Source organism: Podarcis pityusensis (assembly GCF_964106645.2).
Source record: "Podarcis pityusensis genome assembly, chromosome: 11".
In the NCBI taxonomy this organism is placed as follows: Eukaryota; Metazoa; Chordata; class Lepidosauria; order Squamata; family Lacertidae; genus Podarcis; species Podarcis pityusensis.
In genome coordinates, this window is record NC_138036.1 from 59,724,130 (window position 1) to 59,739,086 (window position 14,957).

Sequence of the window (14,957 nt, forward strand, 5' to 3'; positions counted from 1 at the left end):
TGGCAAGCACAACTATGATTTAGCCGAGGTTAAGTACCATTAAATATCTCAATTTCACCCATTTAACTTAGTTCAGTGGAACATAGAAGTACTTAAGTTTGACCAGACTGTTTTCATGTTTAGTTGCAATTTTAATTAGCCTGATATTTCTTTTCCCCTCAAACACTGCATTCATAGGAATTGCTTCCAATTACAGTAGTCATCACCTCCCATTTCCACACACTAATTTTGCTCAAGTGAGTACATTGTCAAGAAGGGTCAGGACGGTTTGCAGAGACAACCAGTGGATTGAGCCTATTAACCCTTAGTTAATTTCTGATGTGAGAGAATGAATACATTAATGTCATTCTTTAGAGATGAACAAAATGGTACCAACACTTTGTTACAAATTGGTGCTTTAAAAAAAAGGTGGGGAGGGAGAGCAAATGAACTGAAAATTAACCAAGGCTACAGAATCCTATATTGATGTTGATGAAAACTTGTCGTTTAGTCGTGTCTGACTCTTCGTGACCCCATGGACCAGAGCATGCCAGGCACTCCTCTGTCTTCCACTGCCTCCCACAGTTTGGTCAAACTCATGTTAGTAGCTAATGAAGACTAAGACAGAATAAATGTTGCTATTAACATAAGCTACTAACAGGGTGCTATATACAATTTGTAGTGCAACTGTTTCCTTTGATGTGTATAGCAAAGGAAATAGATAGGCAAAGAAAAAAGGATTTTAAACCTTCTAGTATTTTTAAGCTTGCATAGTATAGTTCAGAATCAGACAACTTTAGTTTTTTTTTTTTTTAAAGCAATTTATTGGGTTTTACAATAAAAGTAAACATAATAAACAATATAACATTTGTCTTAACATAGTTTCACATTTTCTTTGGACTTCCTCACATCTCCCGCTCCCACTTTCATCGTTATAACATTTTGTCAGCAATTTATCATCTTATTTAAATTCTTATATCCCTTCTATATTTCATAATCTTATAATTCTCGAAAGGAGCTAAATTTTCACAGTCTTACTTATTTTCTTAAAAACTTCTAAATTTAGTGGTGCTCAGTTATTTTAATCTAGCATCTTATTTAGCATTCACTCAAATTACAATACTTTTGTAAATAGTTCTTAAATTTCTTTCAGTCCTCCTCAATCCTCTCTTCTCCCAGGTCACGGATTCTGCCGGTCATTTCAGCCAGTTCCATGTAGTCTATCAGTTGTATCTGCCATTCTTCCAGTGTGGGTAGATCTTGAGTTTTCCAATGTTTTGCGAGAAGTATCCTTGCTGCTGTTGTTGCATACATAAAAAATGTCTGGTCCTTCTTTGCCACCCCTTGGCCGACAATACCCAAAAGGAAAGCCTCTGGTTTCTTAGTGAAGGTATATTTAAATACCTTTTTCAGTTCATTATAAATCATTTCCCAGAACGCCTTCACTTTAGGGCAAGTCCACCAGAGGTGGAAGAACGTTCCCTCACACTCTTTACATTTCCAACACTTATTATCAGACAGGTGGTAAATTTTGGCAAGTTTGACTGGGGTCATATATCATCTATAAATCATTTTCATTACATTTTCTTTCAGAGCGTTACATGCGGTAAATTTCAATCCATTACTCCACAACCTCTCCCAGTCCTCAAACATGATATTATGCCCAATGTCCTGTGCCCACCTTATCATAGCCGATTTAACCGTTTCATCTTGTGTATTCCATTTCAACAGCAAGTTATACATCCTTGAAAGTACCTTAATCTTTGGTTCTAGCAATTCTGTTTCTAATTTCGATTTCTCCACCTGGAACCCTAGTTTCTTATCATTTTTAAAAACTTCTTTAATCTGAGCGTAATGTAACCAATCTCGCACTTTGTCTTTCATTTTCTCCAAACTCTGCAATTTCCAATTGTCTCCATCCTTTTCTAGTATTTCCCAATATTTTGGCCATTTAGCCTCCATATTGGGTCTTTTTCGGGCCTTGGCTTCCAAAGGTGAAAGCCACCTTGGTGTTTTATTTTCCAGCAAGTCTTTATATTTTGTCCAGACATTAAACAATGATTTTCTGACAATATGGTTCTTAAAGGCCTTATTTGCTTTAACCTTGTCATACCATAAATATGCATGCCATCCAAAGGCATTGTTAAACCCTTCCAAATCTAACACCTCAGTGTCTTCAAGAAGTAGCCAGTCTTTTAGCCAGCAGAACGCTGCGGCTTCATAATACAACTTTAAGTCTGGCAGGGCGAAGCCCCCTCTTTGTTTTGCATCGGTTAATATCTTAAACTTAATTCTGGGCTTTTTGCCCTGCCAGACAAACTTAGAAATGTCTCTCTGCCACTTCTGAAAGCACTCCGTTTTGTCCAAAACCTGAAGTGTTTGAAATAAAAACAACATCCTTGGCAATACATTCATCTTGATAGCAGCAATTCGGCCTAACAAAGAAAGTTTCAATTTTGACCAACTATCTAAGTCTCTCTTGATTTCTGTCCAGCATTTTTCATAATTGTCCTTAAATAGACTTAGATTTTTTACTGTTATGTTTGCCCCTAGGTATTTTACTTTTTTAACCACATTAAGTTCCGTCTCATTCTGAAACCGTTCTGACTCTGTATCAGTCAAATTTTTCCCCAAAACCTTAGTTTTCTGTTTATTTAGTTTAAATCCAGCCACCCGACCAAAATCATTAATCAATTGTAATACTCTTTTCGTACTGGGCTCTGGCTTCTGCAAGGTCAAAACCAGGTCATCTGCGAAAGCTTTTAATTTATATTGTTTCTGACCGACCTGAATTCCTTCCACCAACCGATCCCCTCTAATCATGTTCAATAGCACTTCCAGAACCGAAATGAATAACAAAGGGGAAATAGGGCAACCTTGTCGTGTCCCTTTTTCAATTTTAAACTCTTCTGTAACCACATTATTAACTATCAGTTTAGCTTTCTGTTCTGAATATATCGCCTCAATCCCATTCTCAAAACCCCGTCCCACTCCCATCTCTTTTAAATTTCCCATCATAAATTTCCAGGAGATATTGTCAAAGGCCTTCTCCGCGTCTATAAAAATTAAAACTGCTTTTGTATTTATATCTGTTTGCAAAAGTTCCAAAATGTCAATAATGTTCCTTGTATTAGCAAACAGATGTCTACCTGGGAGAAAGCCGGCCTGGTCCTTATGAATTACTTCATTTAAAACTTTTTTAAATCTATTTGCCAAAATGTCTGCAAATATTTTGTAATCCACATTTAAAAGAGAGATGGGACGGTAGTTCTTAAGTTGTGTCTTTTCAGCTTCCGACTTTGGTATTAATGTGATGAACGCTTCCTTCCACGACTCCGGTGCCCTCTTCCCCTCCATAATTTCATTGCTGACCTCCATCAAAGGTTGTATCAAATAGTCTTTTAATGTCTTATAGTACTTGGAGGTCAGCCCATCTGGTCCTGGGGATTTGCCAAGTTGCATGTTCTGGATGGCTTGTTCGATCTCCTGTCGTGTTATTTTAGAATTCAGGATTGTCCTATTTTCTTGTGACAATTTAGATAATCCGTTTTTTGCCAAAAATTGTTTAATCTCAACATCGTCTTGCGGCCCTTGGGTGTATAATTTTTTGAAGTATCTCTGGAAACACTTTCTGATATCCACTGGATTCTGGATGTTTTTTCCATCAACCTCTAAGTTTGTAACAGTATTTAATCTTTGTCTTCTCTTCAACTGCCAAGCTAGCAGTTTTCCACATTTATTCGCCGACTCAAACGTTTTTTGTTTCATTAATTTAACCTTCCATTCAATTTCCTGATTTATCAATTTAGAATATTGTGTTTGATAAAGTTTAATTTCTCTCAGAGTTGGCTGTGACTTCGGATTCACTCTTAATTTCTTCTCTAATTCTTTTATTTTATCCAAGATCTTATCTTTTTTCTCACTTTGTGTTCTTTTCTTTACTGCATTCTGTTGTATCAAGAATCCCCTCATTACAGCTTTGCTTGCGTCCCAGATTATTCTTTTTTCCACCATATTATTCATGTTTATCTCAAAGTAGTCCTTCAAAACTTTTTGGGCCTTCTTAGTAATTTCCTGATCTCTAAACAAATTGTCATTCATCTTCCATCTAAAGGATCCAGTTGGTAATAGTGTCATATCCATCTTTACTGCATTATGGTCGGAACAGGTCTTTGGGCAGATTTCCACTTTTCTGACCTTAGGTGCCAGGCCTCTAGAAATCCGTATTTGGTCGATTCTTGTCCAGGTCAGTTGGGCTTCAGAAAAGAATGTTCCCTCTCTTCCTAGTGGGTTCTTTGTCCTCCAGATGTCAATCAAATCCATATTGTCTGTCATTTCAAAAAAGGTTTTAGGTAGTCTGCCGTCTTTTGTGACATTTTGACTTTGTGACTTGTCCATGTTAGTTGATACGACCCCATTCATATCTCCCATCATTATGATGTTGTTGTAGTCCAGATAATCCAGCATTGTGTCCTGCAGCTTCTTGTAAAATTCCGATTTCCCTTCGTTAGGTGCATAGATTCCTAATATCAACAATTTCTCTCCTTGATGTTGTATCTCAATTGCCAAAATTCTTCCATGTTCATCTTTAAATAAGAATTTAGGTGACAGGCTCTCTTTCGCATATATCACCACGCCTCTCTTCTTAACTTTGTCCGACGATATAAATTCCTGGCCCAATCTTTTATTTATTAACACTTTTCTGTGGAGCCTTGTCACATGTGTTTCCTGTAGGCAAATAATGTCCAATTGTTCTTTTTTTAATATATGAAATATTTTCTTCCTTTTTTCCGGAATGTTACAGCCATTAATATTCCAGCTCAACAGTTGCAGAGACATCCTGAATTATCTGGTTATTTTTCAAGGGGTGGTATCTTGTTCTCAGGATCTTCAGGTTCCACAGGTGCTGGTGTTGGTACTGGCGTTGCCTCAGGCCCAGAAGGTAGTTCAATTCCTTTTTGAAGGTCCTCTCCGTATGTAGACAGGAATTTGTCTCTCTCTTCCAGTGTTCTTACTTTGACCTTTCTCCCTCTAAAGGTAAAAGATATTCCTTGGGGAAATTCCCACCTGAATGGAATTGCGTTGCTCCTTAGTAGTTTAGCAAGTTCAGAATAGGCGGCTCTAAGATCCAGCAGTTGTCTTGGGATATCTTTATAGATTTCAATTCTTCTATCCAAAACCTCCAGTGACTTTACGTAATGTAGACCCAAAATCTTATCCCTTTCCTCCTTTGATCTCAGTGTTATCAAACAGTCTCTGGGCCTCTCCTTCTTTATGAATCTTCCAAGTCTGAAAGCTGACACAATTTTAAAGTCCTTTTCTTCCAAATTCCAGAACTTGGAAAATTCTTTGGTCAAAAACTCAGTTAGATGTCCTTCTTCTGCCTCTTGTAATGATCTAATCCTCAAGTTATTCTCACGATTTCGCAGTTCTATCATAGAAAGATAAATCTGATGTTCCCCAACTTGTTTAGTAAGTGGTCTTACCTCTTGCTCTAAATTTTCCAATTTTTGTCTGGTGTCCTCAGCCAATTTCCGATTTTCTGCTGAGGCCTCCGTTAACTGTCCAATTGCTTGTGTATTCTGTACCACTTGTGTAGTTAGTTTATTTAGACATTCTGTATTTTTGTCAATCTTTGCTGATTGCACATCTACTTTCTTGTCCAAAGCTTCCAATTTTTCAAAAATTTTGTCTAGAACAGAAACAGATACTCCTGAGGCCATATCTTCCAATTGTAGCTGCTCTGCTTCACCCTCTCCCTCTTTTGCCTGTGACAAGGCGACTTCTTCAACTTCTACTTCTGAGGGCAAAGTAGGTACAGATGATCTATGTGTCTGCGAGGCTGAGGTTAGAGTTGTTAAAGTTGTTTGTTTAGCTCTCCCTCTTTTTCTTGTGCCACTCATTCCAACGTTATCTGTCAGTCAAGGTCACACTGAGTTATTCCCATGGGAATGGAAAGGCCCAGAGCAAGCAAACATCAAGGGAATCGAAAGTAAAATGTACATGTAAAGTCACTGTTTTAATCCAATCCTCTAGAGGGAGCTTAAAATGTCTTTCAGAGTCTAATTTAATGTCCAAGAACCTTCAAATACAAATGTTTAGCAGAGTTTATAAATGGTCACTTTGTTACAGACAGTGCTTATTTATCTCCAAAAAGAATGTTTCCAATTTAAAAGGTCTCAATACCCTCAGATTGTTGCAAGTTCCAATATACAATATCCAAATCTGCAGTACTGACAGCTCAATCTCTTAGTGCTCAGGCAGCTCCTGACTCTGGGTTTCACCTTCTAATTTGTAATCCAATAAAAGGAGGAAAGTCAAGTGCAAGTAATAATCCCAAATCTTTAGCTTAAAGTCTTTACTTTAAGATGCAAGTTCAATAGATGCTTAGATCTGTAAAGCTTAGAATCTCTTTCTTTCAGCCTCCACTCCTCCAGCTGATTGCTTTTTTCAAGTTCAATGGCTGCGGAAGACGGACTTCCTGTTTCCACGTCTCTCCGCTTTCAGCCAAGTTCAAGCCAATTTAGATTTTTCCTTTAAAGTCTCTAATTTCAAGTGATTCAGTCTTTTACTCACAAGTTAGTTGCTTTTCGTCCGAATCCGTAATTTAGCAGGAAAAGGGATCAGCGCTCACCGGCAGCAGCAGCGCGGCTTCGCTCCACAGACTGTGAAGCAGCTCTCAGCGCCGCAACCCCCCTCCACGCTCCGGAGCCCCTTACGGGGTTCCTTTAGCGCTTGGAGGGTCGCTCAAGGCGCCCACCGAGCCTCAAGACCCCAGGCTCTTGCTGCCTGGGGTTTTCCGAAATGGGTCTCCGCTTCGCCGTAGCGGACGACCCGTTGTCTGCGGAGCCTCCTCTCCCATTCAGAAGAGGACCGCCATTGCCGTTCGCGCCGCCCCCGGAAGTCCAGAATCAGACAACTTTAGAATGAGCAGCACTTTATGTGGTGAACTGTGTGTGTGATGGGAAGAAGAAATGATTTACAAGTACCTCAGATACTAGAAGAAATTCAAAATAAAAAAGATCCCAAAAGACTTACCTGTTGGGAAATTATTGGTATCCACTTTTCACTGTCCTCTTCAGCTACTTCTAAAGTATGTATACTTCTATTTGTGATCATAAAAAAAGGCGTGAAAGTCACTATTCTAGTGATGTTGAAACTGCTGTTATGTATAGTGACACCAACCTGGGAAAGACAAAAAATGTTTAGTGTACATCAGTCTCATTACTATTAAGGGTGCCCCCAAACTGTATGTGTGTAGTTATTGTTGTTTGCACAATCTGTGAACTTTTTTGCAAGAAGAGTTGGGGGATACAATTCACACAACATTCTACAGATCAATGCAAATTCTGTCAAAACATCCATATGATGAGCTCCCCAACACCGCTTGGAGCAAATGAACATATCTTTAACCACATGAAACTGCCTTACACCAAAGCATAACACTGTTCCATTTAGCTCATTATTGTCAGTACTGACTATACTGACTAGCAGAAACTTTCCAGGGCTTCAAGCATGATTCTGAGGGAGCACACAAAGGTAATCACACTAAGAGACAATTTCATCCGAAAATATAAAGACCAACAACTAGGGAGGAAGCAGTTGCACAAACAAGTAACTCAGAAAAACACTCCAAAAAGCAAGTGCCTGAGATAGAAGAAGCCAGAAAGGCAGCACAAGCTAGAAGAGAGACTGCTTTGGACAAAGACAAGAACAAACTGCCACTCCAGAGGTAAGAGACAGATCAGCTTCCATTGAGTGAGGTTTCCTGCCTTTGAGCACTAGGAGGAACAGAATTCTGATTTCTCATTCAATGGTGAGGGGAGAATTTACCTTTGGGCACATTTTGATTTAGTATGTTTAACAATGCACTGTCTGTGTTCCTCTGCTGTTCATTTTTCTCTGAAGACTCCTGAATTTCATCCACATTTTGGGGGTGGGAGTAGTCAGTCACAAAACGGAGTCTTGTATATATTCAGCCCAAAGGTCTCTGTTTGCCACTCCGTGGACCAGGAGAAAAGGCAGGCAAAAGCCTCACGCCAAACTTGGTTTGCCACACCATGGAGCAGGATGGGGGGGCAGCAGCTACGTACTCTCTCCTTGTCACAGCCGCCAACCAGGAGGATGAGGACGAGGGGCAGGCACTCCGCCGTTGCCAAAGCAAACCGGAAGGTAGGCAGGCTTCAAAGGCCAATAGAAGATCAAAGGCCAATAGAAGCAGGCAGGCAGGACGTAACAGGGATGCTCACTCCGTTGCCGGTGTAAAAACAGCAATCCGGGAGGAGGTGGCTAAGTTGTTTTTAAATCAGGGCAGGAGAACGCAAACACCACACCACCCGCCACACAAGTAGCACGCACACCAAAACGAAAGAAATACAGTTGTGACCCCAGAAAAATGGCAGTGGCCGCAGAGGCTGCTGAGGGAAAGAAAAAGAGCGCGCTGGCAGTGGGCCGCTGCGCCTGTAGGCGGGAACGGCCGTTGGTGCTGCAGCAAGGGCACCGGTTCTGGAAAATTTATCAATGTAAGTAAACAACTAAGGAATAAAAGAAAGGGGGGCATATAAGCGGAACAACCAAATGTAAAGAGCAACGGAAAGGGTTTTTTTGGGGGGGGGGCACAATGCACAAAGAACTGTAAAACTAAAATGATGATAAGGTAAATCTAAAGAAAAAAAGGGGGTTCAGAAACTAGTAAAAAACTTAGCTGAGTCAGGAGAGCCAGAAGGAACGTACTGTCTGCACTAGACAGGAGGAAAAACTTAGGGAGTCCAGCCTGCTTCCCACAAGTCTTTGCTCCTGTCTAGTGTTTCGCGACAGGATGAACACCCTTTCCACTGGATATGATGCCCCACAAACTAAAACATCTCGCCCAGTTCATGCAGGTGGCCAATGGTAAGAGAGCTGGTGGTGTGCTTAGATGATGCCAATGCTACAATTCTCCAAAGACAGTCAGGATATTGGGCAGGCAGTAAAGAATGGATGGGAGAGGGACAAACCCAGCTTTTACAATGCCAGCCTTAGTTTGATCTTTGACGGAATAACTTATGGTTTGTTTGTAGACTGTTAAAGAAATCATGTATCACACGTCATAACTTAGCATGGCCTTTCTTTCAATTAAACATGCATAGAATTATGCCTACAATGTATTTAACAGTATTAGTTAAACCAACTCACTTGGTATTCGTTTTTGTTGCCCTTACATTTAACGAAACCATGACTGCCAACAGTATCCAGAGAAAAGTGATCAGAAAGTTCACTGTCTGTCACCATAAGCTGAACCTGTAAGGAGAACATTTGTTATGCTCACTTCATTACAAATGAAATTTAAAGCAAGGAAAAATACACTGGCTGTCATTTGAAAATGAATAATAGATGGCAGCAACTGGGACCTACATGCTCCTGACTAGTGTTCTAGCCAGCCATGTCCTCTCATTCAGGACATTCAATTTCATCCTGTTCTGCTTTCACCACAAAAGACACCAGCATTCTGTGAGCACTGAGCATGGTCAAATCCTCATTCGGTTCTTTGAGTACCCCACTTTGTGCCCTAAGGGTTTTATGTACTTCTGCAAACCTTGGAGTTCCTCTAAGCATTATGATATTTCTCTCTTGTTTCTTAGTGGCTGTCATAATGAGCATCAGAGTTCACGCTTAACATACTGTATACGTAGTAACTGTTGTCTTCCAAATACAAGAACAGTTCAAGAGAATCTTTTCATCTCAAACCCTTCATTGTGCACAATAGATAGATTTTTCTTAACTGGGAATAACTATGCATTTATTAATGACATTATTATCTAGCATCTTCTCTATTAAAATCTTCTTGCAAAAATCCCCACTACCCAACTTATAAATATAAGAAAGTAATAATATCACTTATTAGTAGGAATGGAGAGCACAATATATCGCTTGAAATATACTGATGTATTCTATCATTAGTTTGTATTGCATGATAATAATTTGAGATAATAAAAGGAAAAATTAAGCTTTTCCTTTTCCTTGCACAGGAAAAATTGGGTGCCCTCCAGATGTTGTTTGGACCTCAAATGGCATTATTCCTGAGTACTGGTGAAGCTGACTGGGGCGATGGGATTTGGAGTCAAACATCTAGAAGGCATCATGTTGACCAGTCCTGGAATACTATTTTGAGAGTTTAATGCATTGTATAACTTATTTTGATTCTGGAGATATTTTCTGAGATTTAAAACAGTACCTTGTTGTTATGGTAAAAGTTTTTTGGTTGGAAAGAAAAAAGAAGTGGCATCTTGTAATCAGGTGGATGTTTGCGATGAATGCCATCAGCTTTGTACTGCAACATTCGACCAGTCTTATTTACCATCCAGTATGGACTGTGAATTGCTATAATCACTTGTCCCGTGGCATAGGTTATGTGCACAGCAATATCCAATTCTGTCCTGTCAACATCAGTGATGCATGAGAATGTGATGAAACTAATTTCTTGCTGATTCATTCGAGTGTAGTATTCAGCAGTCCAATTTTTACCAAGATAATTAAGTAAATGTAATTGCAGCTTGCTCTGATCTAATACTGCGTTATGAATCTGAGTTGAACATCCATTTTCTAGAGTATGGCAGGTTGTACTGTGTCCCTTTGAAAGAAAAGTTTAACGATATGGTCAATACAGTCCTTAATTCAATAACAATTTCTATTCAAATACAAAACACATGGGGGAATGATCAATTATTTATCATTAGCTTCAACTATGTTTGAAAAGCCACAATAAGATGATATTGGTAACCATGTCATGTGTTATGGTTTTTCCTTTGGACACCATGCCATATCTTTCATATCTTTCTCGTTGGTATCTATCATCCCAATTATACAGTCGTACCTCGGCTCCCGAACGCCTTAGGAGTCGAACGTTCCGGCTCCTAAGTGATCAAAAATTGGAAGTGAGTGTTCTGGTTTTTGAACGTTCTTTTGGAAGCCAAACGTCTGACGGGGCTTCTGCGGCTTCTAACTGGCAAAACTGTTCTGTTCGACGTCCGAGGTACAACTGTATTTGATGCTGTAGTCTTATGGACCTGTTACTGGAAATAAGCTGCTTTGAAACATGCCTATGAAGGTTTTGAATAAAAGGTTGCATAAATATCTGGTTGGCCTTAGTATTGTTTCTAAGGGTAGGAGTTTAAATAGATACCTTTCTGCTCCTGCAATTTTATTAAACATGTGGAACATATTACAAAAAGGTTACAACTGGGAAAGATTGCAAATTCTTATTCATAAATAATAAGCTAACAGCAAATATAACCAATAAAGGGAAGCAGAGAAGGAACTGGAGAGGATTCTAAAGAGCTGGCTGCCCTATTAAATTCAAATTCATATGTTCCTGCCTGTTGAAGGCTGTGGGTAGGGGGGGTTATCCCATTGTCTTGGATGCCTCCTGCATGCAACCAGGTAAATCAAACTATACACTAACGGTGGATATGAACCAGTTAGAAAGGAGGATTGTTAAGAAAGATTAGGCACTCCAAAGTCAATTTTGTACCCTTGGAAGCTAGTAACTGAATCTGGTAACCAGTAACTGAACATTTTAGGATATCACCAGAATGCTTTATATTTATGGAACATGCACTGTGATGTTCCAGACAATAAAATAGTATTTTTATATACTTAGAAGAATTGGAAAACAAAAATTAGAGAAAACTACCTCTAAGGAATAAGCAATCTGATATGGAAGAAGATTGCGGAGAAGAACAGAAGGCCATAAATGAACAACATATGGTAAATCCCATTGATCATCTATACAAACTGAAGATATCAGAGTATCTTGCATTGGAACAATATTGATGATGAGTGGGTGGTTAGATGGTTTTGTAGGCTGACATTTCTTCTGCAACACTTTGCCAAAATTCTTCACCATTTCATCAAAGCTAACTCCTTCACTTGATGCATACTCTCCGGAAGTTCCGCCTTCATCAGCTACTGGTCGAAAAAACAGTAGCGCTCTGTAAATAAGCACACCAATTATTATCCTCATCTCACTTTCCAGGTGAAAACATTCAGTGTGACACAATGACTCATTTAGATAGCATGTTTACAAGTTCTGCTGAAGTTAGTTATTATGTCATTGATACATTCAAGAAATTAATAATTAAATATTTACAAGAAATAAATAAAACAATCACAATCAATTTGAACCACATACCGGTAGTTGCTTGACAGAACTTTTAGCAGGTTGATTTGACAGGCATGTAGCACTTGTAGAAGCAGCCATAAAAACTTGTCAATTTAAAAGCAATAAAAGGAATACATCACTGAATGCTAAAATGTATTCTCCAGACACCTAAAAATTCTTTCAACAAGCTTTTTAGGTTAAGATCTTTCCCAGTGTCCAGTACTTTCCAGAATCAGAACTGTTTTAAGATGTTTTTATTGTTTTACTTGTTTACCACCCTGTTCCTATTTGGAGGAAAGGTGTGATGTAACTGTAATAAATACATACATAAAATAATCTGCAACTGAAATCTGTGAAAATTTGACTAGTGATGTCCTATAGTGAACTTTGACCACTTTCATACAACTGTTATCAAGGCACAGGCAGTTGTTTTTCTTTCTGCAACCTTGGCTGCTCACACAGAAAAAGGAGGAACACATGCTTTCATAGGAAGGTCACTGTGAGATCATTTGCTTTACTATCTTCCTTCCTGAGCTGCTCCAGTAATTTCAATGATTTTGTGCATTAAAATAAGCTCAAGCATCAGGGAAGAGTAGTCACAGTGCCTGTTTAAAGACCGCAATACTGACTGACACCAGCTTGTCAGTAAGCAAGTAAATCCACAAACTCAGATTTGGATGCAATGCTAACCCAATTCATGTTTTATCCATGCATAAAATGGTAACAGCAGGGCTGGGGGAGGATTTCAGTGGCTGTGATAGTTGCTCCAGGAACACGCACATTTGTTTGACAAGTTATTTCATCTTCTCCATAGGTATACATTGAAGAGATCATTTCAATAAATCCATAAGTGAGTGGGTAATATTAAAGTGGAATCAAACTAGTGAGAATGAGAAACTTCAACCATGTTTTGTTTGGAAAGAATAAATTATGAGGAAGGCAGCATACCAACAAACAGTTAGTTTATCTATAGAATATTGCTGCAGCAATAGTATTAAACTATAACTATATACATTTTAAATTAGCTGGATGGTCAGCATTCATATAATATGTAATGAAGTGAGAAAAATAAAAAAGGAAATTAAAAATCACCTGTAAGAGGTCAATGGTATGTTAAATTCATCCTCTGGTAGAGCCATTCCTAAACATTTTCCATCTTCAAATATTTTCAAGGGAATTGAAAAATGATTCTTTATCTATACGGAAAAATAACAGTGCCTATTATAAAATGCTAAAATTTCTTTTTTCACACTGATAAGCAAAGACCACCACCAACAGAGGGCCTATTCAACTGTGCAAGAAGACAAAGGGTATTGCTCTCTTAAAGGTGTGTGCTACTTTAGTATGTATGTGTTTGTTGGGTTGAAAGCACCTCTATATCAAAATGTATCTGCACATAGCAAATATATCCTTACTCAGCCAGGCAACAGGATGAAAATGAAACTCTTGCTAATCTAGGTGGGGGGGGGGACCTTTAATTTATGAACTCTGGTTCATCATGTTTAGTGAGCAAAGCTTACCTGAATAGGAGAATGCACTGTTATCATCTTGCTCCCCTCAGTGGTGTCAATTTGGCAAACTACAGATCTCACAACACCAGAGTCATTGTGTCTTACTCTGTAAAGACTTCGTCCCACTTTTGTCAGAGGAATCTTTTCTGTAGTGGAGTGGTTCTGAGGAGCTAGAAACAGAAGGCAATACACTGAATTGTATTGAAATGAAACTGCTGAAAACGAACTGGCAAGCAAGCAGAGGTATCTATTTCTCTGAATTTGATGCATTTTCAGCTTTCATAAGTTAGAGGGCAGCAAACTCCCACTTGATGGACTTTCATCCAGAGAAAAATATAGGTTGAAGTGAATGGACTGAGGTCTTTTAAAGTTTTTTTTAAAAAACCCTTTTCTTCTTAGCTCTATACTCACATCAGTGCTGACCCAGTGCTTTTAGTGAAATATTCTGTCCTTGTAATTGAAAGGAGGATAGCTATTCACCTGTGCTGTTGCTATTTTAAAAAATCAAATCCGTGGCCACCTGTACTAGAAAGGAGAGCACCCTGCCTTGAAAAATAAAATTTGAAAATATCAACATGTCCATTAAAGGTGGGGTATTGTTGTGGGGAAAGTAGATAACATTTCCTATGTTCACTAATTTGTGCTAGATGCTAACACTTAGTCCCTTTCCTGTTGTGTTAAAATTCCCAAAGTAAATTGCCCCTTAACTTGCTAACATACTCCTTTCACTTCAATCCAATTCTAGCTGTGCTTAGAAAAATACAAATCAGGAGATTCAATCACAGATCTCCATAGTAAAATGTAATTTGTTCCTGGCATACATATGAATGTTCACTGAACTATCTGGGGAAGGATAGTCTGTTAGTGAACAATATGTTTGGTTGGATTAAAAAACATTATATCCAATGACGTAATATAGAGACAGGCCACATAAGTAGACATAATGTCCTTAAAAAGTTTATTCAAATTTAAAATGTACTTTTTAAAGTAAGCTGTTAGTTATTACTTCATCACTATACCTAATGCAGAGCCATGCAGCTTGAACAAGCTGTGGGTGTAAAGGAAGCATTGGGAACATGCTCCAAGTGTACTCTTGATTTTTCCTTTCTGGTGTAATTTAGCACTTTTTGAATTTGGTGCCTTTTCCTCTCACCACAGAATTCAAAAGACACCAAATTCTACCAGTAGCTGGAAGGGAAGAATCAGGAGTGAACTTAGAGTGTGTTCCCAATTCTACTTTAAATTTGGCCCTGGTTATAGGCATGAATAGACAGGCCCGGCAGGCTTAATAAGGTTTGTGGACTGGAATTTCCACTGCTGACCTAACA

General features: G+C 38.8%; 1 protein-coding gene across 3 annotated transcripts in view; it reads right to left on the reverse strand.

Moving 5' to 3' along the window:
- The window catches only part of VPS13A (vacuolar protein sorting 13 homolog A), a 154,319-nt gene that overhangs the window by 41,874 nt on the left and 97,488 nt on the right, over positions 1 to 14,957 (reverse strand). For all 3 annotated transcript variants that reach the window (XM_080972149.1, XM_080972148.1, XM_080972150.1), the window contains exons 45-50: positions 13,639 to 13,799; positions 13,211 to 13,314; positions 11,651 to 11,948; positions 10,193 to 10,588; positions 9,154 to 9,258; positions 7,018 to 7,164 (exon numbers count right to left, since the gene is read on the reverse strand). In XM_080972149.1, the coding sequence (XP_080828275.1) occupies positions 7,018 to 7,164; positions 9,154 to 9,258; positions 10,193 to 10,588; positions 11,651 to 11,948; positions 13,211 to 13,314; positions 13,639 to 13,799 (1,211 nt within the window). The remainder of the gene's footprint in view (positions 1 to 7,017; positions 7,165 to 9,153; positions 9,259 to 10,192; positions 10,589 to 11,650; positions 11,949 to 13,210; positions 13,315 to 13,638; positions 13,800 to 14,957) is intronic.